This window comes from Balaenoptera acutorostrata, chromosome 17 (genome assembly GCF_949987535.1).
Source record: "Balaenoptera acutorostrata chromosome 17, mBalAcu1.1, whole genome shotgun sequence".
NCBI lineage: Eukaryota > Metazoa > Chordata > Mammalia > Artiodactyla > Balaenopteridae > Balaenoptera > Balaenoptera acutorostrata.
The window spans coordinates 19894929-19920268 of NC_080080.1; the positions used below are offsets into that span (position 1 = coordinate 19894929).

The window sequence follows — 25340 nt, forward strand, 5'->3', positions numbered from 1 at the left end:
TTAGCCATGGAGAAAAATATAGACCAGCTTGCTCTTAAAAAAATATATTAAACAAAAGCAATAATCCAGTTATTTAAAATGTTTGCTTAGCCATCAAGCTTTTTTTTTTTTTTGTCATTTTGTAGAGATAAATATACAAATCTGCCTTATTCATGGGTGGGGAGGACTGTCACGGTGTTCATGACAGGATGAAGTAGAGTAGATGGCAGTTTATATCTTGAGAGAAGACAAAATACCATGCCTTGTGTTTTGGTGTATCCACAATGTCTAGCACAGGACACAGAGCAGAGGAAGGGCAGTGATGAATAGGTTTTTGATGTTATGCATGTGGTACCCATACAGGCAATTTGCAAATTAAAAATGAGTTAACTGACCCCAAGAGTTTGCACTCTAACACCAGCTTTCAATGTAGGTACAAGTTCTAAGACAAGTTCTTCCTTAGCTTGAAACCTTTAGAATCCCACATGATGCCTGGGACTTAGTTGGCATTTAGTACGTTGCAGAATCTTGGAATCTTTTCAATAAGAAAGCCACTGAGAACCCATTTGATGCCAAGTCCCCAGGTTCTAGGGGAAGAAGAAATCATACCAAGTCCATAACTTAGTTCTGAAACCCAGAGTTCTAGAGGGCTTCTTCCCAAGTCTTTCTTCCCCAGGAGCACTTGCTTCTTCATTCTGTCACATTTCTGCTTGCAATCATCTCATAATTTCTACACAGGCTCAGGAAGAGAGTTAAAGAGGTTTCCACTGTTTGAAACCTTAGAGTTTCTAATGGGAAGGGAGAAGTTTTGTGTTAAGTTAAAAAATGAGGGTTGGAAGACTCATAGTGGACCCCACGCTGGAATCCAGCAAATATTAATTGCCCTCTGCTCTCCCTCGTAAATTATTTACATCTCCATTGCTCATGACACTAATGTATATAATTTAATGAATCGCTTGTGCCTAAAATAGTGCTTAGCACTTAATAGGTATTCAATATACGTTGGCTGAGTTGGAATGAATAGAATTGTTGAATTGGACGATATTTTGGACATTATTTGAACAATTCTTTGTCCATTCTTCTTCCAGTTTGAAAGTTGCAGTTTCTCTGCAAGGAAAACTGCTTAACAGTTCTATTCTAAAATGGATTCTCCCATTTGAAGGGACAGAAAAATTTAAATTTTTAGCATTTTCCATGAAACCCAAGGAATAATACAAAGTTTCCTCTATTCTATGAAAAGTCCAGTAATGGTTTTAAGTACTTTATTTCTAATTGAAACTTTGTTTTTTGAACATTTACCCTCGCATTATTCATTTATTCACCCAAGAAATTATTTGGAAGCCCCAAGGCCTCATTGTTCTTCCCTGCATTTATTTTATGGTATCAAAGGTTAAAACTTGGATTGCAATCTTAGGAGGAAATTAATTCACTGATTAAGAAAAATGCACTTTAAGCAATACACATTTAAATAACTGACAAGCATGGGGCAATGTTTTTCTTTTTTTTTTTTTAAAGACCCTTTTTTTCCTACTTAAAATTTTAAGCAGATGCAATTCTTCCACCATGTAGCCTGGAGAAACATAGCATGAATTACTAATGAGGGAGCACCAATTTGTACTGCAGTGACCACTTTCAGAACAAAAGGGTCAGAGCTGAAACCAGGAAAACAGCAGCATTTTCTACCAACCAATTGCCTGAAGCGCATTTGGACCTTGGCTCTACTTGAAAAAAAATGTTTGCAATATTCTATCATCCTTCAGCTGAAGGCACTTGGCCCTAAAACTCCACTTTCAAATAAAGAAATGTTCATTTCTATGCCACCTCCAATCCTTGATGAAAATTTTCCTCTTCATTGGAACCCAGAAGCCCATTAATTTATGAAATATATGAAAGAATTCATTTTTACTTTACTGAGCTTTTGTCTAGTAGCTTTACCAAAATCAGCCTGAGAAAGCAGTTGGAGTAAAAACAGCCCATGAACAGAGATGTTCTTAAGGAAAGGATTCCTGAATGTCTTGCTTGTGTATCTCCCCTGGAGCAGCATGGAAGATGAAACTTCCCCCTGCCCTGGGTGAATTCCATCACATCCCTGGAGGCCTTCCAGCGCCTCCCCACGTTCTCTTACCTAACATCAAGGGAGATTTTAAAATAAGTAACAAGACATTGATTTTTCTAAAATAGAAGGAAAGTGAGAGAACTCTAAGGAGGGGAGTAGAGAAAGTCATTGGGGGCTAGAGTGGGGTTGAGAGATGAAGTAAGAGCTTACTTACTAGATATGAACATTTCATTTTTCTTTCCTCACCTTTGGGTCCTGGTGAAACTGTGTGTGTGGCACAGACTTCAGTCGTAGGACGACTATCAATGTCCAGACCCAGACTCTGAATTTGCAAAAGAAAGAGCACCAGGAGGATGAATTGATTCCTTCGAAGATGGGCTCCAAAGCCACCCATTGCTGTGGTTCTTCAAAAAAGGGCTGCCCAGAAGTGCCAAATAAACAGCTTTATTTTAAATAAAACCTTCTTCTTTGGGGAAGAAGGGGAAATATCTGGAACACACATTCCAAAAAGGGCTGTAAAAACAGGAAGGAAGCATATCCTAGGTTGTTTATTTTCTCAGTGTTCCAAATGAACCATACATTGTCCAGACTGTTTATTTTCAAGTGACAACAGTTTATTGAAAATTATCTCTGAACTAAACACTCAAGTGTGCAGGTCAGCAGAAACAAATCAGAGAATAGAGGGGACAGAGATACCTTCAACTCAGTGCATGAATGGATAATTTAATACCCAAATTGCACTTAAATGTTGGGGTTCCAGAAAGATTGAGCCAGAGATTTCTTGAATTACCTACATATTATGTAATCGTTATGCATGGCATTGAGCTTTTTCACAAGGAAATATTCATTACTTGCTGCTGGTGGCAGTTGAACACTAATACTCCCACTGATCTCCATGACCTTATTTCTTTCTTCTCTTGCTACAAAGAATTGTCTTGGGATTGAACCCCGAAGGAAGGAACACCACTTCACTGCAAAGCAATTTCACAATAAGTATCAAGAATATTGGGCTTCCCTGGTGGCGCAGTGGTTGAGAATCCGCCTGCCAGTGCAGGGGACACGGGTTCGAGCCCTGGTCTGGGAAGATCTCACATGCCACAGAGCAACTAAGCCCATGCGCCACAACTACTGAGCCTGCACTCTAGAGCCTGCGAGCCACAACTACTGAGCCCGTGTGCCACAACTACTGAAGCCCACGCACCTAGAGCCCGTGCTCCGCAACAAGAGAAGCCACCGCAATGAGAAGTCTGCGCACCTCAACGAAGAGTAGCCCCTGCTTGCCGCAACTAGAGAAAGCCTGCGCGCAGCAATGAAGACCAAACACAGCCAAAAATAAATAAATAAAATAAATACATTAAAAAAAAAAAAAAAAAAAAGAATATTAAAAATGTTTATGGCCTTTGCCCTAGTAATTGGCCTTCTGGTACACTTTCTGAAAAAAATATTCTGAAATGTGGGCAAAGCTTTATTTAAAAGATGTGGCCAAAAGGCGAAAGGACATCAGTTGCTTAATGATATGTTAATGGTTGGCAAATCATCGTTAAGTACAAATGCATGAGAGAACAGCACGACAATTTTATTAAAATGGTGTTTTCAGCAAGTTTTTGATAAAATGGGGAGAAAAAATCTTGTGGTATCACATTTGTTAAAAGCAGACCAGATACAGATACAGATAATGTAACTACAAATATAGACATACATACAGAGATAGAAATAGAGATCTCCTTCTCTCTCTTTCTACATTTATCTGTTATCTGCCTATCTGTCTACATATCTATCTATCTATCTATCCATCCATCTGTCTGCTTACCTATCTGTTCCATCAACCCCATGACCTGTATGAGTAGCCTAGACTTTGTATGTGTAGCCTAGACTTAGTAAGATTCTGAAAAACTAGAACAAGGTCATATAGCAGGGAGATTTCTTACCTTCTCCATTCTTGAAGAGACATGTTAACTAAGAGTTGGGCCAGAAGGGGTTTTGGACCTAGTTTCTTTGAAATTGGAAAAGAAGAACCTTACATATTCTGATAAGAACTAATAAGGAATTATCCCTAAGAGATGTCATTTCAAATTATGGTCAATCTAAGAAATACAGGTAGATTTGTTTCTTATGGCTACTGTCACAAAGTATCACAAACTAAGTGGCTTAAACAACAAAAATTTGTTGTCTCACTATTCTGGATGCTAGAAATCTGAGATCAAGGTATTGGCAAGGCCATGCCTCTTCTGAAGACACCAGGAAAGGATTTGTTCCAGGCCCGTCTCATAGCCTCTGAGTGCCTTGGCTTGTGAAAGCATAACTCCAATCTTCAAGTAGAGTTCTCCCTGTGTGTCTGTGTCTCTGTGTCCAAATGTTTCCCTTTTTATAGACATACCATTTATAATGGATTAGGACTCACCTTAATGATCTCATTTTAACTTGATTACCTCTTTAACAACCCTGCGTCTAAACAGAGTTACATTATGAGGTATTGGGTGTTAGAACTTCAACATGTAATTATTTTTGCCTGGGGAGACTCAATTCAACCCATAACAACAGGCGTGTAGTGTAACTAAACTGATCTTTTCATAAGCAATACAGGGAAAGGGAGGGAAAGGAACTGGCATTGATTGAACAGTCATTATGTGCAAGGATAGGTCTCTTAACTTGTTTATCTTATTTAAACCTTAAAATAGCCCTGTGGAATAGATAGTAATTCCCTCATTTTATAGGCAAAGTACCTGAGGCTCAGAAAAGTTAAGCAGTTTTACCAAGGTCACTGTGATGGTTGATTTTATTAGTCAACTTGACTGGATCGTGGGTGCCAGATACTTGGCTATACATTATTTCTGGGCACGTCTGTGAGGATGTTTCCAGATGAGATTAGCATTTGGACTGGTAAACTGAGAAAAGCAGGTTGGCCTCCCCAAAGTGAATGGGCCTCATCCAATCCTTTGAGGGCCTCAGTACAACAAAAAGACAAAGAAAGAATTTGCTCTCTGCCTGAGCACTTGAACTGGGACTGGCTTTTTCCCGCACTTGGACCAGAACTTACAGCATCATTTATCCTTGTTCTCAGGCCTTTGGACTGGGACTGGGGTTTACACCATTGTCTCCCCTGATTCTCAAGGTCTTTGGGGTTGGACTGAAGCTACGCCACTAGCTTTCCTGGGCCTTCAGCTTGCAGATGGCAGACTGTGGGACTTCTCATCCTCCATAATTATGCAAGCCAGTTCCTTATAATAAATCTTTCTCTTTCTAGAAATAGATATATACAGATAGATAGAGATAGAGATAGTGATAGAGATGGAGATAATGATAGAGATAGAGATATTTCCTGTTGGTTCTGTTTCTCTGGAGAACCCTGACTAATAGTCACCCATTGAAAAGGAGGCAAAAGAAATTCAAATACAAATTATGTTTAAAATTTCCTGCTTTAAAATGCTATTTGGATTCCATAAAGCTGAATATTCTCAAGCTTCAAAGGTGCATTCATTTTCACACATGCTTAAAATGTCAAAAGTGGGTGCATTTGTCATGTTAACAGTGATAGGAAAATGGTGGGAATTAATAGAATGGTATTAGAGGCCTCAAATTCCACATTTGTCATAACCAACTGTATGACATAGAGCAAATCACTCAACTTCAATTGCCACAAGGCATATAAAGTGAGTTTGGACTTGATATTTAATGTACTGTCTGAATTCTACGATTCTTTGAAAATAGGTGTTCTTTAAGCTATTTAGACTATTCTAAATCTATTTTACTTCTTTCATTTCTTTTTGAAGCATTGCCTGGCACACAATGAACATACATTCTTTACATTTATATGCAGAAATCCACTGGTAACAGTTTGAAGCAACAGACCTTAGTACTTTTCCTTGGATGTCCTCTTCCTGTTCTTTCCGACATTTTTTTTAAACTCAATGATGCATATAATATCTTTTTATATTAATGAATAGACTATTACAACAAAATTTAAATTAGTGCAGATTATTCATCACATGTTTTATATGTAAAACATGATTTAGTCAATCAATGCTCTAGTGTTGGGAATTTAAAATTTCTAATATTATAACACTGTGATAAACATCTTTAGAGCTCAATCTGTGTTCCCAGTCCTTTTGATCTTGAAGAAGACAAATGTATATGGCTTGGTAAGTAACTGAATGTTGAGAGCAACAGATAAAGAGAAATTAAAAAAAAATAACTCATATATTGTAATCATATAGTGCTTTCCTTTCTCATGGAGACTATGGTCTCCAGGATTAATTTTTTTCTCTTCTGGCTTGGAAATATAGTTCCCTTTTTCCCTCACTGATAAATATGGGAGCTTTTAAATAGGTGGATATTCAAAGTAGAGGACTTTCATAGACTAGAGAGGACTGCTCTACTTTTAGCTAGGATTTACCAAGAAATGTGATCTTAAAAAACACTTTTCAGTTTCAATCTGGGTGACAGGAAAAACACTATTGCCACTAAGAAACCCTGGTTATGGAAAAAGATAATTTTGAAGGGAAAATAATGAGGCTGGGTGACTTTAAGGGTCAGGGAAATAACAGGATGGAGATTACAGGCAGGCATTTTGGAATGCGGGTCTTGATTCTAGGGGGAAATCTAGAATTTGAGATTTCAATCTGAGAGTCGTAAGTATGGAGATTATAGATAAAAGTGGAATTTTGAGTGAGAAACGAAGTTCAAGAGTATGAATACCAAGAGAGTCTATATTCAGGGGCCAGAAGGCAAAAGAAGGGCTAGCAAACAGATCACAGAGGGAGCAAAATGTCATGGAAGCCAAAGAACAAGAAAGTCTAAATGTATAATTGGTTCCAATTAATGCATGGAAGCATAAGATGAAGGTTGAGAATAAGCCATGGGATTTAGAAGTCAGTAATTTATAAAATACCATCTTATGAATGAAAGAGATCACTCAGTGAAGAGATTTCATCAAGATGAGAGGACAGGAGTGACAAGGAGTCTCATAACCCCTGGGAAAGTCATTACTGAACAGTCACAATAATATGAAAACTAATAATATCGCTTACCTTTACTGACCCGTATCTCTCCTGCTTACTTACTCTCAGCATCTAAGAATATACTATATTTCTTCTTAAGGGTTCTAAACAGTGTTTAAACCAGGGTGCAGTTAAAATTGAATGGTGTGGTAAATGAGACAGTGGAATCTAGCATAATTTACTGTGAAACTTGTCGATGAAGAAAAAAAATTTTGTAAAGAAAGTATTCATGGAACCTGGTCTGTGAAATGTTGAAAGTTGTGAGCCTGTTGCTATTGTTTAAAAACTTTGTACAAGTTCCTTGATAACCCAGTAAATATGGAATAAATGAATGACATAAATTTTAAAAGGGAAGAGAGGATTGAGTAAATGAAAGGAAGTTGTCAAATGATGTTAAATGTATCCTTTTTAGTGTGTGAAAAATATCTAACGCCCACTAGAAAGATTTCTACTGAAACTTTAAAGACTTAACTCTCAGTTATCTAGAAAATGAAGTTAGACATTGAAATACAAGTCAACTATGCTTTCTCTTTAAAACATAATTCTGACATAAACAATAAACCAATCAAGTTTTCAGCTGGTATAAAATTAGAAGAGGTTAATGTAAAATAGATAGCTAGTGGCAAGCAGCCGCAAAGCACAGGGAGACCAGCTCAGTGCTTTGTGACCACCTAGAGGGGTGGCATAGGGAGGGTGGGAGGGAGACGCAAGAGGGAGGAGATATAGGGATATATGTATATGTATAGCTGATTCACTTTGTTATACAACAGAAACTAACATAACATTGTAAAGCAATTATACTCCAATAAAGATATTAAAAAAAAAAACCTCAAAAAAAATTGTAAATCTAAAAAGATAAGAATTAGTGGCTCGTTTATGAAATTATCTCTGTGATTCCACATTTTCCTGAATTTTTCATCTTCCATTTCCCAAGGCATTGAAATTCCAGGTTTGAGATTTGTGCTTGTCCAAAAATGACATGCCACTGAAGTGAATAACAAGTGATATTCTGCCTCCTTCCCCATTCTTCTACCCATTTTTCATGGGTTGAATGGTGGCCCCATAAAAGATACGTCCACATTCCAATGCCTGGAACCTGTGAATGTGATCTTATTCGGCTAAAGCGTCTTTGCAGATGTAATTAAGCTAAGGATCTCAAGATGAATTATCTGGGTTATCTGGGTGGTCCTTAAATCCAATGACAAGTGTCCTTATAAGAGACACTCAAAAGAGACACAGGGACAAAAGGAGAAGGCCATGCGAGGACAGAGGCGGAGGTCGAGGTTATGCAGCCTTTAGCTAAGGAACACCTGGAGCAACCAGAAACTAGAAGAAGCAAGGAATCACCCTCCCCTGCCAACACCTCGATTTCATCCTTCTGGCCTTCAGAACTGTGAGATAATAAATTTCTGTTATTTTAAGCCACCGAATTTGTGGTAATTTTTTATGGCAGCCCTAGGGAACTAAGATACCATTCTTGTGATATTCATCCACAGTTACTGGGAAGGAATGACACATCAGACATTTATTCAGTGCCTGACAGAGACTGAATAACATCTGTTCTTGTGCATTTTAATTATTATGCATCCAGCTTAGGTGATATCTGGAGGGAAATGACGAACAGAATATGAAACAAGCATATCCCAAGGCTGAAGTGTTTTACTAGTTAAAACAGGATAACAGCAAAATGACAACCTCATCTCCTGAAGGAATTTCCTAGCAAGGTGATATAACTCAACTCTGGACTTGGTTTTACCTTTGTCCATTCACATATAAGCATCTTATTCGATTAAAGTTCTCTCTCATAAGTTAATTTAATTGCATGCAGTTTGGAAAAAATGGAAATTAATAGAATGGCTTTTAAAATGACACATATTTAGAAAGCAACATGCTAACAAACACTCAAAATTATTTTATTAATTTTTACATTTTAAACCTCATATTTATAAAAACACATTTTTAAAAAATCAAATGGAAATAAATCCTCACATTGATTGTTGGCAAAGGTACCAAGGCAATTCAGTGGGGAAAATGATAGTCTTTTTAACAAATGATGCCACATGGAAAATTGAATTGCCACATGAAAAGAAATGAACTTAGAACCACATCTCACACCGTACTCAAAAATTAACTCAAAATGGATAAAAAAACTGAAATATAAGAGACAAAACTGTAAAACTTACAGAAGAAAACATAAAAGAAGAACTTTGTGACCTTGAGTTAGGCAAAAATTTCTTAGATATTACACCAAAACCATGGTCCATACAAGAAATTGATAAATTATACTACTTCCAAATTTAAAACATTTGTGCTTAAGCACACATACACCTCATTAAGAATAAATAGACAGGGCTTCCCTGGTGGTGCAGTGGTTGAGAATCTGCCTGCCAATGCAGGGAACACGGGTTCGAGCCCTGGTCTGGGAAGATCCCACATGCCGCGGAGCAACTGGGCCCGTGAGCCACAACTACTGAGCCTGCGCGTCTGGAGCCTGTGCTCCGCAACAAGAGAAGCCGCGATAGTAAGGGGCCTGCGCACCGCGATGAAGAGTGGCCCCTGCTTGCTGCAACTAGAGAAAGCCCTCGCACAGAAACGAAGACCCAACACAGCTAAAAATAAATAAATAAATTTATTTAAAAAATGAATAAATAGATAAGTCACAGATTGGAAGAAAATATTTGCAAATCATATATTCAATGCAGGACTTGTAAAAAACTGAGTGATAAAATGCAACTGACTAAATAAAAAAACATGAGCTAAATAATTGAACAGGCATTTCTACAAAGACAACAAATAGCTAATATATGTATGGAAAGATGCCCAATGTCATTACTCATTAAATTCCAATGAGATACCATTATACACAGATTAGACTAGCCATAATAATTTTTAAAAAGTGATAGTACTAAGTGTTGGCTAGGATGTAATAAACTGGAACCCACATTCTTTATTGGTAAGGATGTAAAATGGTACAGTCACTTTGGAAAACAGTTTGGCAGTTTCTTTAAAAGTTAAATATAAACTTAAAATATAAGCCAGCAATTCAACTCTTTGATAGCTATCCAAGAGAAATTACAACATATGTCCACACAAATTCTTGTATGTGAATGTTCATAACAGTATTATTCATAATAGTCAAAAACTGGAAACAACACAAATGTTCATCACGCAGTGGATGGATTTTGTCCATCAAGTAGTGTGTCCATACAATGGATCAATACTCTAAGGAACAAACTACTGATACATGGAACAATATAGATAATGGCTTCTCTCCAAATTATTCAAAGTAGAGGAAACCAGACAAAAATTACTAAGTATGGAAAAAAAAATTACAAAGTATGATATTATTCCTTTTATATGAAATTTCTAGGATAGGCAAGACTCTCAAGATAGAAAGCAGATGAGTAGTTGCCTGAGGCTGGGGGCGGAAGCAGGAATTGATTTCATATGGGCACAATGGAACTCTGGGAAGTGATAGCTGTGTTATAAATTTGTTTTACAGTGATGGTTGCACAGCTATATAAATACACTAAAAATTCCAACTCTTCACTTACAATTGGTTAATTGTATGGTATATAATTTATACCTTCGTAAAACTGTAAAAAAAAAAAACAAAAAAAAAACTAACATCAAAATTACATTCCAGGGCTTCCCTGGTGGCGCAGTGGTTAAGAATCCGCCTGCCAATGCAAGCGACACGGGTTCGAGCCCTGGTCCGGGAAGATCCCACGTGCCACGGAGCAACTAAGCCCGTGTACCACAACTACTGAGCCTGCGCTCTAGAGTCCGTGAGCCACAACTACTGAAGCCCGCGTGCTCTAGGGCCCGTGCTCTGCAACAAGAGAAGCCACCGCAATGAGAAGCCCGCGCACCGCAACGAAGTGTAGCTCCCGCTCGCTGCAACTAGAGAAAGCCCGCGCGCCGCAACTAGAGAAAGCCCGCGCGCAGCAACTAGAGAAAGCCCGCGCGCAGCAACAAAGACCCAAAGCAGCCAATAAATAAACAAATAAAAAAAAAATTACATTCCAAACTCTTGGAATGTTTTAATTCTCAAGAAGTGTTTGTAATCCTGGAAATCATCAATTAGAAAAATTTGGTTTTGCCTCCACTTTGGAAATCAGTTCTTATAGATTCAGTAAGTCATCGATCTTAAGATTGTTTCCAGGTCAGTGTGTACTGATTCAGTGCACCTAAAGAGTGTCTTTATGTGAGGCTTTTTCAATCAAAGCAATCAATAAAAAAAAATAACCAGAGAAAAGATATTAATATATATAAATTACTAAATTCTATTATTTAAATACATCTAAGTATAAGCTTAATTACACTAAAGAGCACGGGTATCCCCATTTACTTACTCAGGGATCAATACCTTCTTCTGGTTAAAATGTGGCTGAAGGCAAGCTCCTGATTTTCCTTATTTTTGTTCTGTGTTTAATTGTACACAGCAATTTCTTGAATAATAGTGGATGAATTAGAATGGATAATTATATGGGCACATAATGAGAGGGGTTTGAGTTTGAATGATAGATATGTGTGAGGTAAATGCATTCATTCATCTACTCATTCAACAACTATGTATGATTTATCAGATACTGTAGTACAATATCTGGAGTTACAATAGTCCTTAAGACACAGTGTTTTTCTTAGGGAATTCATTGTCTTTTGGGGAAGAGAGAGAAGTTTAAAAACAGTTGCCATTACTTTTTAAATCTTTTTCCCATTCTGATAGGGGTAAATACCAGGTATCCAGTTGTCATGGAGACCTAGATGAGAGAAACCTGATTTAAGCTTGGTGGATTAGGACAGGTTTCCTTTAGGGGATGTTTCCTAAGCAGGTTTTGGAAAACTATTGGAATTAGCCAAATAAAGTTGAGAAGGTATAAAAGGAAGACATTCTGCATAGAAGGAGTACCATATGCAAAGTCTTGGTTGAGAGATAGAATGATATGTATGGGGAACTGAAAGTAGTTCATTGAGCCTAGCGTTTGGAACTTGATGGGGCAGATAAGGCTCAAGCTGAAGGTAAGGAGTAGATATGAAGGACGTTGTAGGTGCTGCTTAGGAGTTTGAAAAAGATACCAAGGGCAGTGGGAGCACATGAAGGATTTTAAGAAAGGGAATGTTGGGACTTCCCTGACGGTCCAGTGGTTAAGACAGCGCTTCCACCGCGGGGAGCACGGGTTCAATCCCTGGTCAGGGAACTAAGATCCCGTAAGCAATGCGGGTGTGGCCAAAAAAAAAAAAAAAGAGAGAATGTTGCTGCTGGATCTGAAAATCAGAATATGAGAGGTGTGTCAGAGGTAGGCCTTCTTGGCTTCATGTAATAGAAACTCAGCAAGTGACTTGCTCAATGAGATAAGAGATGGATTTTTTGGTTTATTGGTTTGTTTTTTCAAATAATAAGAAACCTGAAGGCAGAGAATCCTAACATAGTAGTACTACGTTGTCATCAGGGACCAAGACTTCTATTTTCTGGCTTCACCATATATATATATATTTTTTCCAAACATCTTTATTGAAGTACAATTGCCTTACAATAGTGTGTTAGCTTCTGCTTTATAACAAAGTAAATCAGTTATACATATACAATATGTTCCCATTTCTCTTCCCTCTTGCATCTCCCTCCCTCCCACCCTCCCCATCCCACCCCTCCAGGTGGTCACAAAGCACCGAGCCGATCTCCCTGCGCTATGCGGCCGCTTCCCACTAGCTATCCACTTTACATTTGGTAGTGCACATATGTCCATGACACTCTCCCACCCTGTCACATCTCACCCCACCCCCTCCCCATATCCTCAAGTCCACTCTCTAGTAGGTCTGTGTCTTTATTCCCGTCTTGCCACTAGGTTCTTCATGGCCTTTTTTTTTTTTTTCCCCCTTAGATTCCGTATATATGTGTTAGCATACTGTATTTGTTTCTCTCTTTCTGACTTACTTCACTCTGTATGACAGACTCTAAATCCATCCACCTCATTACAAATACCTCCATTTCATTTCTTTTTATGGCTGAGTAATATTCCATTGTATATATGTGCCACATCTTCTTTATCCATTCATCTGTCGATGGACATTTAGGTTGCTTCCATGTCCTGGCTATTGTAAATAGAGCTGCAATGAACATTTTGGTACATGACTCTTTTTGACCTATGGTTTTCTCAGGGTATATGCCCAGTAGTGGGATTGCTGGGTCGTATGGTAGTTCTATTTGTAGTTTTTTAAGGAACCTCCATACTGTTCTCCATAGTGGCTGTATCAATTTACATTCCCACCAACAGTGCAAGAGTGTTCCCTTTCCTCCACACCCTCTCCAGCATTTATTGTTTCTAGATTTTTTGATGATGGCCATTCTGACCGGTGTGAGATGATATCTCATTGTAGTTTTGATTTGCATTTCTCTAATGATTAATGATGTTGAGCATTCTTTCATGTGTCTGTAGGCCATGTGTATATCTTCTTTGGAGAAATGTCTATTTAGATCTTCTGCCCATTTTTGGATTGGGTTGTTCGTTTTTTTGTTATTGAGCTGCATGAGCTGCTTGTAAATCTTGGAGATTAATCCTTTGTCAGTTGCTTCATTTGCAAATATTTTCTCCCATTCTGAGGGTTGTCTTTTGGTCTTGTTTATGGTTTCCTTTGCTGTGCAAAAGCTTTTAAGTTTCATTACGTCCCATTTGTTTATTTGTGTTCTTATTTCCATTTCTCTGGGAGCTGGGTCAAAAAGAATCTTGCTGTGATGTATGTCATAGAGTGTTCTGCCTATGTTTTCCTCTAAGAGTTTGATAGTGTCTGCCCTTACACTTAGGTCTTTAATCCATTTTGAGTTTATTTTTGTGCATGGTGTCAGGGAGTGTTCTAATTTCATACTTTTACATGTTCCTGTCCAATTTTCCCAGCACCACTTATTGAAGAGGCTGTCTTTTCTCCACTGCATATGCTTGCCTCCTTTATCAAAGATAAGTTGACCATATGTGTGTGGGTTTATCTCTGGGCTTTCTATCCTGTTCCATTGATCTATATTTCTGTTTTTGTGCCAGTACCAAACTGTCTTGATTACTGAAGCTTTGTAATATAGTCTGAAGTCAGGGAGCCTGATTCCCCCAGCTCCATTTTTCGTTCTCAAGATTGCTTTGGCTATTCGGGGTCTTTTGTGTTTCCATACAAATTGTGAAATTTTTTGTTCTAGTTCTGTGAAAAATGCCAGTGGTAGTTTGATAGGGATTGCATTGAATCTGTAGATTGCTTTGGGGAGTAGAGACATTTTCACAATGTTGATTCTTCCAATCCAGGAACATGGTATATCTCTCCATCTATTTGTATCATCTTTAATTTCTTTCATCAGTGTCTTATAATTTTCTGCATACAGGTCTTTTGTCTCCTTAGGTAGGTTTATTCCTAGATATTTTATTCTTTTTGTTGCAGTGGTAAATGGGAGTGTTTTCTTAATTTCAGTTTCAGATTTTTCGTCATTAGTGTATAGAAATGCAAGAGATTTCTGTGCATTAATTTTGTATCCTGCTACTTTACCAAATTCATTGATTAGCTCTAGGAGTTTTCTGGTAGCATCTTTAGGATTCTCTATGTATAGTATCATGTCATCTGCAAATAGTGACAGCTTTACTTCTTCTTTTCCGATTTGGATTCCTTTTATTTCTTTGTCTTCTCTGATTGCTGTGGCTAGGACTTCCAGAACTATGTTGAATAATAGTGGTGAGAGTGGGCAACCTTGTCTTGTTCCTGATCTTAGTGGAAATGGTTTCAGTTTTTCACCATTGAGGACAATGTTGGCTGTGGGTTTGTCATATATGGCCTTTATTATGTTGAGGAAAGTTCCCTCTATGCCTACTTTCTGCAGGGCTTTTATCATAAATGGGTGTTGAATTTTGTCGAAAGCTTTCTCTGCATCTATTGAGATGATCATATGGTTTTTCTCCTTCAATTTGTTAATATGGTGTATCACGTTGATTGATTTGCGTATATTGAAGAATCCTTGCATTCCTGGGATAAACCCCACTTGATCATGGTGTATGATCCTTTTAATGTGCTGTTGGATTCTGTTTGCTAGTATTTTGTTGAGGATTTTTGCATCTATGTTCATCAGTGATACTGGCCTGTAGTTTTCTTTCTTTGTGACATCTTTGTCTGGTTTTGGTATCAGGGTGATGGTGGCCTCGTAGAATGAGTTTGGGAGTGTTCCTCCCTCTGCAATATTTTGGAAGAGTTTGAGAAGGATAGGTGTTAGCTCTTCTCTAAATGTTTGATAGAATTCGCCTGTGAAGCCATCTGGTCCTGGGCTTTTGTTTGTTGGAAGGTTTTTAATCACAGTTTCAATTTCAGTGCTTGTGATTGGTCTGTTCATATTTTCTATTTCTTCCTGGTTCAGTCTCGGCAGTTTGTGCATTTCTAAGAATCTGTCCATTTCTTCCAGGTTGTCCATTTTATTGGCATAGAGTTGCTTGTAGTAATCTCTCATGATCTTTTGTATTTCTGCAGTGTCAGTGGTTACTTCTCCTTTTTCATTTCTAATTCTATTGATCTGAGTCTTCTCCCTTTTTCTCTTGATGAGTCTGGCTAATGGTTTATCAATTTTGTTTATCTTCTCAAAGAACCAGCTTTTAGTTTCATTGATTTTTGCTATTGTTTCCTTCATTTCTTTTTCATTTATTTCTGACCTGATCTTTATAATTTCTTTCCTTCTGCTGGCTTTGGGGTTTTTTTGTTCTTCTTTCTCTAATTGCTTTAGGTGCAAGGTTAGGTTGTTTATTCGAGATGTTTCCTGTTTCTTGAGGTAGGCTTGTATTGCTATAAACTTCCCTCTTAGCACTGCTTTTACTGCGTCCCATAGGTTTTGGGTCGTCGTGTCTCCATTGTCATTTGTTTCTAGGTATTTTTTGATTTCCCCTTTGATTTCTTCAGTAATCACTTCGTTATTAAGTAATGTATTGTGTAGCCTCCATGTGTTTGTATTTTTTACAGATCTTTTCCTGTAATTGATATGTAGTCTCATAGCGTTGTGGTCGGAAAAGATACTTGATACGATTTCAATTTTCTTAAATTTACCAAGGCTTGATTTGTGACCCAAGATATGATCTATCCTGGAGAATGTTCCATGAGCACTTGAGAAAAATGTGTATTCTGTTGTTTTTGGGTGGAATGTCCTATAAATATCAATTAAGTCCATATTGTTTAATGTATCATTTAAAGCTTGTGTTTCCTTATTTATTTTCATTTTGGATGATCTGTCCATTGGTGAAAGTGGGGTGTTAAAGTCCCCTACTATGATTGTGTTGCTGTCAATTTCCCCTTTTATGGCTGTTAGTATTTGCCTTATGTATTGAGGTGCTCCTATGTTGGGTGCATAAATATTTACAATTGTTATACCTTCCTCTTGGATCGATCCCTTGATCATTATATAGTGTCCTTCTTTGTCTCTTGTAATAGTCTTTATTTTAAAGTCTATTTTGTCTGATATGAGAATTGCTACTCCAGCTTTCTTTTGATTTCCATTTGCATGGAATATCTTTTTCCATCCCCTCACTTTCAGTCTGTATGTGTCTCTAGGTCTGAAGTGGGTCTCTTGTAGACAGCATATATATGGGTCTTGTTTTTGTATCCATTCAGCCAGCCTGTGTCTTTTGGTGGGAGCATTTAATCCATTTACATTCAAGGTAATTATCGATATGTATGTTCCTATTCCCATTTTCTTAAATGTATTGGGTTTGTTATTGTAGGTGTTTTCCTTCTCTTGTGTTTCTTGCCTAGAGAATTTCCTTTAGCATTTGTTGTAAAGCTGGTTTGGTGGTGCTGAACTCTCTCAGCTTTTGCTTGTCTGTAAAGGTTTTAATTTCTCCATCGAATCTGAATGAGATCCTTGCTGGGTAGAGTAATCTTGGTTGTAGGTTTTTCTCCTTCATCACTTTAAGTATATCCTGCCACTCCCTTCTGGCTTGCAGAGTTTCTGCTGAGAGATCAGATGTTAACCTTATGGGGATTCCCTTGTGTGTTATTTGTTTTTTTTCCCTTGCTGCCTTTAATATGTTTTCCTTATATTTAATTTTTGACAGTTTGATTAATATGTGTCTTGGCGTGTTCCTCCTTGGGTTTATCCTGTATGGGACTCTCTGTGCTTCCAGGACTTGATTAACTATTTCCTTTCCCATATTAGGGAAGTTTTCAACTATAATCTCTTCAAAAATTTTCTCAGTCCCTTTCTTTTTCTCTTCTTCTTCTGGTACCCCTATAATTCGAATGTTGGCGCGTTTAATGTTGTCCCAGAGGTCCCTGAGACTGTCCTCAGTTCTTTTCATTCTTTTTTCTTTATCCTGCTCTGTAGTAGTTATTTCCACCATTTTATCTTCCAGGTCACTTATCCTTTCTTCTGCCTCAGTTATTCTACTATTGATCCCATCTAGAGTATTTTTAATTTCATTTATTGTGTTTTTCATCATTGCTTGGTTCCTCTTTAGTTCTTCTACATCCTTGTTAAATGTTTCTTGCATTTTGTCTATTCTATTTCCAAGATTTTGGATCATCCTTACTATCATTATTCTGAATTCTTTTTCAGGTAGACTACCTATTTCCTCTTCATTTGTTAAGTCCAGTGTGTTTTGAGCCTGCTCCTTCATCTGCTGTGTGTTTTTCTGTCGTCTCATTTTGCCTATCTTACTGTGTTTGGGGTCTCCTTTTCACAGGCTGCAGGTTCGTAGTTCCCGTTGTTTTTGGTATCTGTCCCCAGTGGCTAAGGTTGGTTCAGTGGGTTGTGTAGGCTTCCTGGTGGAGGGAACTAGTGCCTGAGTTCTGGTGGATGAGGCTAGATCTTGTCTTTCTGGTGGGCACGTCCACGTCTGGTGGTGTATTTTGGGGTGTCTGTGGCCTTATTTTGATTTTAGGCAGCCTCTCTGCTAATGGATGGGGTTGTGTTCCTGTCTAGCTAGTTGTTTGGCATAGGGTGTCCAGCACTGTAGCTTGCTGGTCGTCGAGTGAAGCTGGGTCTTGATGTTGAGATGGAGATCTCTGGGACATTTTTGCCGTTTGGTATGACGTGGAGCTGGGAGGTCTCTTGTGGACCAGTGTTCTGAAGTTGGCTCTCCCACCTCAGAGGCACGGCCCTGATGCCTGGCTGGAGCACCAAGAGCCTTTCATCCACACGGCTCAGAGTAAAAGGGAGAAAAAATAGAAAGAAAGAAAGAAAGAGGCTATAATATAGTGAAGTAAAATAAAGCTATTGTAAAGCAAAGCTATACAGACAAAATCTCACCCAGAAGCATATACATATACACTCACAAAAAAAAAGGAAAAGGGGAAAAATTAATATCTCCTGCTCCCAGAGTCCACCTCCTGAATTTGGGCTGATTCGTTGTCTATTCAGGTGTTCAGCAGATGCAGGCACATCAGGTTGTTTGTGGAGTTTTAATCCGCTGCTTCTGAGGCTGCTGGGAGAGATTTCCCCTTCTCTTCCCTGTTCGCACAGCTCCCGGGGTTCAGCTTTGGATTTGGACCCGCCTCTGCGTGTAGGTCGCCTGAGGGCGTCTGTTCCCCGCCCAGAGAGGACGGGGTTAAAGGAGCAGCTGCTTCGGGGGCTCTGGCTCACCCAGGCCGCGGGGAGGGAGGGGTACAGAGGAGGCGGGGCGAGCCTGCGGCGGCCGAGGCGGGCGTGACGTTGCACCAGCTCGAGGCGCGCAGTGTGTTCTCCCGGGGATGTTGTCCCCGGATCCCGGGACCCTGGCAGTGGCGGGCTGCACAGGCTCCCGGGAGGGGAGGTGTGGAGAGTGACCTGTGCTCACACACAGGCTTTTTGGAGGCGGCAGCAGCAGCCCCAGCGTCTCACGCCCGTCTCTGGGGTCCGCGCTGATCGCCGCGGCTCGCGCCCTTCTCTGGAGTTCGTTTAGGCGGCGCTCTGAATCCCCTCTCCTTGCGCGCAGCGAAACAAAGAGGCAAGAAAAAGTCTCTTGCCTCTTCGGCAGCTGCAGACCTTTTCCCGGTCTCCCTCCCGGCTAGCTGTGGTGCGCCAACCCCTTCGGGCTGTGTTCACGCCGCCAGCCCCAGTCCTCTCCCTGCGATCCGACCGCAGCCCGAGCCTCAGCTCCCAGCCCCGCCCGCCCCGGCGGGGGAGCAGACAAGCCTCTCGGGCTGGTGAGCGCCGCTCGGCGCCGAGCCTCTGTGCGGGAGTCTCTCCGATTTTCCCTCTGCGCCCCTGTTGCTGTGGGATCCGCACTGATAGCCGCGGCTCGCGCCCTTCTCTGGAGTTCGTTTAGGTGGCGCTCTGAATCCCCTCTCCTTGCGCGCAGCGAAACAAAGAGGCAAGAAAAAGTCTCTTGCCTCTTCGGCCGCTGCAGACCTTTTCCCGGTCTCCCTCCCGGCTAGCTGTGGTGCGCCAACCCCTTCAGGCTGTGTTCACGCCGCCAACCCCAGTCCTCTCCCTGCGATCCGACTGAAGCCGAGCCTCAGCTCCCAGCCCCGCCCGCCCCGGCGGGGGAGCAGACAAGCCTCTCGGGCTGCTGAGTGCTACTCGGCGCCGAGCCTCTGTGCGGGAATCTCTCCTTTTTTTCCTCTGCGCCCCTGTTGCTGTGGGGTCCGCGCTGATAGCTGCAGCTCGCGCCAGTCTCTGAAGTTCGTTTAGGCGGCGCTCTGAATCCCCTCTCCTCGCGCACCAGGAAACACAGAGGGAAGAAAAAGTCTCTTGCCTCTTCGGCAGCTGCAGACTTTTTCCCCGGACTCCCTCCCGGCTAGCTGTGGTGCGCTAACCCCTTCAGGCTGTGTTCACGCCGCCAGCCCCAGTCCTCTCCCTGCGATCCGACCGAAGCCCGAGCCTCAGCTCCCAGCCCCGCCCGCCCCGGCGGGGGAGCAGACAAGCCTCTCGGGCTGGTGAGTGCTGCTCGGCGCCGAGCCTCTGTGCGGGAGTCTCTCCGCTTTGCCCTCCACACCCCTGTGGCTGCGCTCTCCTCCGTGGCTCCGAAGCTTCCCCCCTCCGCCACCTGCAGTCTCTGCCCGCGAAGGGGCTTCCTAGTGCGTGGAAACCTTTCCTCCTTCACAGCTCCCTCCCACTGGTGCAGGTGCCGTCCCTATTCTTTTGTCTCTGTTATTTCTTTTTTCTTTTGCCCTACCCAAGTACGGCGGGAGTTTCTTGCCTTTTTGGAGGTTGGACGTTTTCTGCCAGCATTCAGTGGGTGTTCTGTAGGAGCAGTTCCACGTGTAGATGTATTTCTACTGTATCTGTGGGAAGGAAGGTGATCTCCGCGTCTTACTCTTCCGCCATCTTCTCCAATCCCCGCTTCACCATATTTTACATGTGGCTTTTCTCCTCAGAGCCACAAAAGGGCTGCTATAACTTCAAACATTGTACCTACATTCTATGCAGGATGAAGGGAAAAATTGTAGGCCAAGGGCTGAGACAACGGGACAGCTAGTTAGTCATCTTTTCAAAGAACCATCCTGGAAAACTTATGGGGTGAAATCCATTTACATCTCATTGGCTAGAATTATGCTAGCAGCAAGGGAGGCTAAAAGATCAAATAGTTCAATTAGGTAAATCAGGGCTTTGGAAGCAAGGGTGAGTATCAAGTGAAGCAAATGGATTAAAAAAAGAATGTGGAAGTAACAAGACTTACTGATTGCTTGGAAATGGAGGGTCAGGGAGAGGAAGGGGTCAGGGAAATTCCCAGGTTCCTGGCTTGAACAATTGGATGTGATGCCATTTACTGAGACAAGAAATGCAAATTTCAAAGAAAAGATGATAAATTAAATTTTAGGTATGTTGAGTTCAACATCCTTCTGGAATATTCAAGGGGAGGTACCTGATGGCCCCAACAAAATCTCAGCCAGAGGTACAGATTAGAGAGTCATCCACATATAGGTTGTAATTAAAGCCATCAGAGTGGATGAGATCTTGAAAGAATAGAAAGTGAGACGAAAAGATAGCCAATGTATTATAAAGGAAGAGTCAATAGAGTTTGGTAACTTGCCAAATCCATATAGAGGAAGAAAGTTCACATTTTATAACTGAGAGATTCTTTAATGCTTTTGGCAGTGTGAAAGGGAAATTAATACTTTATGCACTTTTTTTTCCTTTTTGACACGGCATCTTTATTCTTTGTAGTCAGCTCAAATACATGATCTCTTTTAAATTGCTTTATGCTCTCTAGGAAAAAAAGATGATTAAACTGAATATTTTTAATAGAAACTCTGCTAAACAATAGTGGTGACTCGACATTTAAGAAACCTGGGCCCAACTTTCAATACCATTACAGATTTTTGCCTTGGGGAAGATTATTTACTTGTGCTACATCTTAGTTCTCTATTTTGCAAGTGTGGAGACCAGATCCATGCTCTGCTTATGGAGATGGGTCAAACAAAGGTTCATGGTACCTGAGTTCCCTGGAGACAGGCACTAAACAGGTACAGGTTGAATTACTAAAGGGCATCTTTGCCTCTCTCCTCGCTGTGTATGGAGGTCAGGGATGAACGTTCTTCAGCGTAATTGTTGTTGACCACTTCTTTTACGCCTTGCTGCTGAGAATCCTTAGCAACAAGGTCTCCATAAAGATTGAAGAGTGTGTGGTTGACCTGATGTATTTGTTTGACATTCAACACAGAGAAGTTAAAAGAGATCATCAGGCATTTGTTGAACTGATGAAACACAGAATATAACCCATTTCTGGGAAAATATTTCCTGCATTATAGAGATAAATATTTATTTCAGCTCTGCTGGGAAGCATGTGCCTAATAAATGATATCTTCTTTTTTTAATGGTCTGTTTATATTTCAGAGATTTCATATTATGAAATTTGGCTGCTTACTTTATATATAATTTTCAGCACATCTTTTCATGAAATACTTCTGAGAAGATCTAAACTTACAGTCAAGCAAATATATTTTCTAAGTTCAGATAAACGACTCCAAAACTTCTCCTTCATAACAGGCATAGATACTGAAGTCTTTTACTCCTATTTCTCTTTCTTCCAAAGGATCCAAAAGCTTACAAGGACATGTAACAATGTATACAACATGGGGGAACAATTTTGCTTAAAAATGAGCATTTAGGGCTTCCCTGGTGGCACAGTGGTTGACACTCTGCCTGCTAATGCAGGGGACACGGGTTCGAGCCCTGGTCTGGGAAGATCCCACATGCCGCGGAGCAACTAGGCCCGTGAGCCAGAATTACTGAGCCTGCGCGTCTGGAGCCTGTGCTCCGCAACAAGAGAGGCCACGATAATAAGAGGCCCGCGCACCGCGATGAAGAGTGGCCCCCGCTCACCGCAGCTAGAGAAAGCCCTCGCACAGAAACGAAGACCCAACACAGCCAAAAATAAATAAATTAAAAAAAAAAATGAGCATTTAGTTGCTAAAAAATATTTTTTAAACACGTTAATTTCAAAGGCAAGAATACATCATGGAAAACGGAAGCCAGAATTTAGGGATTCCTAGAAATAATGCTGTGTGTGTTTTGGGGCACCATGGGGATATGTACAGGGTTAATGTTTTAGGATATCTTGGCCACACCATTGAACTCAACTCAATTTTGATTTTGTGTTCTATCCTTCAACCCCAGGTCCATGGTGTCTCTGTTAAGTGGCTCATTGTCTGTCACATGCTTCCGCTATCAATATGTTTAATACATGTATTTTAGATTACAAACATTGGTTACATGACCTGTTGGCAATCTGTTGCTCTGGAAGAACTTCCCTGATGAATAATCACATTCACAAATTGAATCCTTAAAGTAAATTATTTCAAGTTGATCAACTAAATTAAGACTGAAGGAAAGACTAAATCCCATTTTGTAAGTTCAAGTGTGTGCAATCCATCACACAAGGGAACTTTATTTCCTGACCCCGAAGCATCACCAGTGCAAGACAGTTATACACAGTATCTTTCTACCGAAGTGCTGAGGATAAACAGAGGATGATTATTTCAAGAGCACATCAAACAACTTAAAATTGAGTATTAGGCATTCCTCTTCTTCAAAATTCTCTAGCCAATAATATACTAGGAATTTCCCCTTTGCCATCTTCTCTCAGGCCTTTCCTTCTCAACATTTTTCTCTAGAACTTTACCTCTGATCCTCTCTTCTTGGTTCCATGCAACCTCACTCTTCCTCCTTCTTGGGTTGCCAAAATAGCTCCCAAATCGTTTTTTGTGGCATTTTGCAGATATTTTTGCTTTCTCACTGTGTGCCTTCCACTAAATTTGCCCAATAACCTCTACGATAAAACACCCTTTTTTCTTTAAGATACATACCGTCACCAGCAACATTTCTTTCAATTAAATTAAAATGTAAAAATACTTAGTTTTCTCTCCTCTGAAAATGGAATGGGCACAAAAACAATATCATCAACTGACCTTGGGAGAGAGCACTGGCTTGGTTTGCTATTTGTAATTTGTTCCACAGATATTATATTAATCTGAGAATCTCATTAACTCCGTGAGGAAACAGAAACTCACAGACTTTTAAGTGACATAATAAATTTGTCTAACTAATAAGTGTCACAACCAGAACTAAAGTTCAGATCTTAGAAATTAAGGTCAGTAGTGATAGCCTTGGAGCTTCAGAAATTAAATGAGATAATGCCTTGGATAATGGAAAGACTTGTTTTTTTAACTTAAAATACTTACCTGGCAGAGAAGACTAGTAAGTAGCTCTCAGAGTTTTACTTAAGTGATGTTAACATGATCTTTACAAGAGATCAGTATATGCACAGACTTGGTGTTGCTATATTTCCAAAATTTGTCTAGCATCTGACCTCCTATTAAAAAATGCATGTATTTTGCAAGCTGTAGCTGAAAATGTGGAATGTTGCTGGGACCATGTTGGCTAAAACCAAGCCAAATAACTTTGCCTAAGAATGAGAAACTTCGATAGTGTTGATAATGTTGTAGGTGGAAATAATTATAGCAATGTTGCCATCTTGGTGTATTTTCTATCAGTTCTCCCTGATGAAGTTACCCCAGAAAAGTGTTTATTTTGGGGAGTACCAAGTGCTATACTTCAGCTATCTCTTTTGATGCTTAATACACTATAATAAAACTGTTATCCTTCCTATTTGACGTGTGACAAAACTGAGGCACAGAGTATTTAAGTGACTTGCTTAATATCACACAGCAGTTGAGGTGCAGAGGTGGGATTCAAGCTCCAAAAGCTATACTTAGGCTGGGCCTGAGCATCTCCACTCTCTGCCCCTGGATTCAGAATCTTTACCTTTGTAGCTTGCCGTATATTGAGCCATGTGCCTGTTATGCATTAGAGAAACTGACAACTTAAATAGTATAATCACTATCTAAAATGGGGGTGATGTTCCTGCTTCTATTATTTTTATTTTTTTTCCGCTCAGGCTGGGAAATAAATGTCACAGTCTTTTATCTACTATACATTCATCTGTTTATTCATGCATTGATGAACATTCAAACGAACATATATTTCACTCCATCTCTGTGCCAGGCACTCTTGTTTGTGATCAAGGCCCAGACTTCCTGCGTCAGATACTTTTGTTGCTGTTTTAAAACACTGATAACATTTTCATTAGGTTCGTGATCTCTATCTTCCTCATAAAATTCTGATTTTATCGGTATATTTACTAAGGCTCAGGAAGGTCAAGAGACCTGCCTTCAGCCAGATGGATGGGCAATAACAGGGATCTGAATTCAGATCTTCTGATTTGCTATCCTGATGCTTTTCTCACTGCATCACTAAAAAGGAAAACGTTTCAGTAATCCAAGAACCACCTAAAACAGTAATCTGGAAAGAGCAACAAATGGGTACATTACTTGCAATTCGTGCTCTTACAGTGTATTTCTATTTGAATTTTTATAACTGATTAATTGCGTTTTAGATTTTGTTACAGACTCTTATTATCCATAAGTAAATGAAAGCATTTTTCTGAATTTTGCAGCTCTTATCCCTCCAACTTGGAAACCGGTTTCAGTCCATAGCTCTGAAAGACATGTGTGTTTCTCTTAAGCACTTGGCTTTGGAAAAAGGATTGAAGTCAGGATTTATTCATTTTTAAAAAGCAAATAGCTTTCACTTTTCTCTATTTCACCCCTAACCCAAGTATTTATTGATACTTTAACCTTTCTTGTTGGTGGTGAGACTCTTAGAATATTCAGATGTATGAAAAATTAATTTGCTTAACTGAATAAGGAGCACAGTAAGAGTGATGGAAAGATCACAGCTACCTGACCAACAGAGGCGGCAAGAATATAACTTTGGTCCTGTTGTTCCCGTTCTATAAACAAGTCAGTAATCCCAGGACAGAACCACTCAGACATGCTTCCATAGTGGCAGAGAATTGCTTGGTATCAGTGACCTGGATGTG

General features: G+C 40.0%; 1 protein-coding gene across 10 annotated transcripts in view; it reads right to left on the reverse strand.

The window, feature by feature from the left end:
* COLEC10 (collectin subfamily member 10) overlaps window positions 1–25340 on the reverse strand; it is a 237312-nt gene that overhangs the window by 91779 nt on the left and 120193 nt on the right. For 5 of the 10 annotated variants that reach the window (XM_057532455.1, XM_057532453.1, XM_057532456.1 and 2 more), the window contains exon 1: window positions 2282–2493. The exons of 3 other annotated variants lie outside the window; for them this stretch is intronic. In XM_057532455.1, the coding sequence (XP_057388438.1) occupies window positions 2282–2429 (148 nt within the window). In that variant the 5' untranslated portion in view covers window positions 2430–2493. Of the gene's footprint in view, window positions 1–2281; window positions 2494–25340 lie in introns of those variants that run through there. 2 more of the 10 variants (XM_057532458.1, XM_057532457.1) reach the window with 1 other exon arrangement.